The 1,794-nt window shown below is 60.3% G+C and overlaps 1 protein-coding gene across 1 annotated transcript in view; it reads left to right on the forward strand.

Annotated features, from left to right (window-relative positions):
• Positions 1 to 1,360: 1,360 nt before the first annotated feature.
• The window catches only part of LOC107299297 (flotillin-2), a gene marked incomplete at its 3' end in the record, with an annotated part of 38,261 nt that continues 37,827 nt past the window's right edge, over positions 1,361 to 1,794 (forward strand). The window contains exon 1 of the mRNA XM_015828658.1: positions 1,361 to 1,409. Within this exon, the coding sequence (XP_015684144.1) occupies positions 1,361 to 1,409 (49 nt within the window). The remainder of the gene's footprint in view (positions 1,410 to 1,794) is intronic.

Consider the following 1,794-nt stretch of genomic DNA (forward strand, 5'->3'; position numbering starts at 1 on the left):
AAAAGTTCTTGCAAAGTTGGAATTGATTGATTGAACTTTTTAGTCCCACCCAGTCTGCCGTTACCACCGCAGCCACGCCCACCCAATGGGCCACACCCACCCAATGCGCCACACCCACCCAGCACTCAACGATACATAAGTGGGTTTTGGGTTGCAGTTTGGGCACTCGGTCTCTAAAAGGTTCGCCATCACTGCAATAGATGATGATGATGATTATTATTATTATTATTATTCTTTCTTCTTCTTCTTCTTCTTCTTCTTCTTCTTCCTTCTTCTCCTTCTCTTCTTCTTCTCCTTCTTCTTCTCCTCCTCCTTCTTCTTCCTCCTCCTCCTCCTCCTCCAATCTAACACTGATGACATTCCCAACCCCTCTCTCTTCTAACACTGATGACATTCCCTACTTGGGTCATGAAACGTCTGCAAGAAAACATCCAGTCTTAGAGAGCACCGAGGACCCCATAGATTCTTCCTCCTCCTTTCCACAAACCTCACTCCCTTCTAGCACTGATAACATTCCCTACTTGGGTCATGAAACGTCTACAAGAAAACAAGCAAGCAAGCTCAGAGATCAATGAAGACCCCGGAATCCTCCTCCTCTCTCTCTTCTTCGTTTCCCCCCCCTTTCATTCCTTCCTCTTCCCCTCCTCCTCCTCCCCCTCCTCCTCCTCCCTCCTAACACTGATTATGTTCTCTACTCGGGTCATGAAACGTCTACAAGAAAACAAGCAAGCTCAGAGATCAATGAAGACCCCAGAATCCTCCTCCTCCTCTCTCTCTTCTTCGTCTTCCCCCCTTCATTCCTTCCTTCCTTCCTTCCTTCCTTCCTTCCTTCCTTCCTTCCTCCTCCTCCTCCTAGCCCTGATGACGTTCCCCAGCTGGGTCCTGAAACGTCTGCGAGGAAGGAAAAAGCCCACCCTCCAGGAAAGGATCGCCAGGCTCAGAGACCCCCCCGCCGGGACCCCCCCCCCGAGTTTGCCAGCTTGGGACGAGAGCGACGGAAACGTTATTTCATTTTGATTAATCGCGCACGCCGCCCTTCTGGCTGCGCGCTGCATCTTCCCGGGAACGACCGACCCGGGTCTGGGCTCAGTCGGCCGTGTGAATTCGGCCCCGGGCAACGCCGCGAGAAGCCCCGCTGCCCACCCCGGGCTGCCCCCCCCCCCCGGAGACCCTCGGGACGGGCTGGCCGTCGGGAGAGCGAGCGCAGCCCCGCCGCCTCAGCCGCGCCCAAGATGGCGCGCCCGGAAGCGCCCGCCGCGCGCTTCCGGTGGGCGTGGCCGGGAGTCCCCGCCCGCTCCCCGCTTGGCTGAGGCAGTGGCGGCGGCGGAGCCGAGCCGAGCGGAGCCGAGCGGATCCCGCCATGGGGAACTGCCACACGGTGGGGCCCAACGAGGCGCTCGTCGTCTCAGGTAGGCCGCCCGGAGGGGAGGGGGCGCGTCGGGGCGGGACGCGTGTCGGGGGAGAGGGGGGGAGAGACGCGCGTCACGTGTGAATCCGGCGCAGCTGCCTTCGCGTGTTCTTCGGGAAGCGGCTTGGACCCGGCTGGGTTGGGACCCGGCGCCCCCCCCCTCTCCTCGGGGTTTGCAAGCAGGAGACACCCCCCTCCCGGGCAATTTCGAGAGGTCGGGGGTCCCAGGGGCCCTTTTGCTCCTCCCTGCCCCCCCCCGCCGCCCCCCCTCTGTGTCCTTAGGGGAGGGGGATCTTATCCCCCTTTGGGGAGGGGAGGGGGACCTTGCGCCCCATTTGGGGGGAGGGGGAGAGGGAGGGGGAATTTTATCCCTCTTTGGGGAGGGG

Source organism: Protobothrops mucrosquamatus, unplaced genomic scaffold (genome assembly GCF_001527695.2).
Source record: "Protobothrops mucrosquamatus isolate PMUCROS unplaced genomic scaffold, P.Mucros_1.0 scaffold4774, whole genome shotgun sequence".
NCBI lineage: Eukaryota > Metazoa > Chordata > Lepidosauria > Squamata > Viperidae > Protobothrops > Protobothrops mucrosquamatus.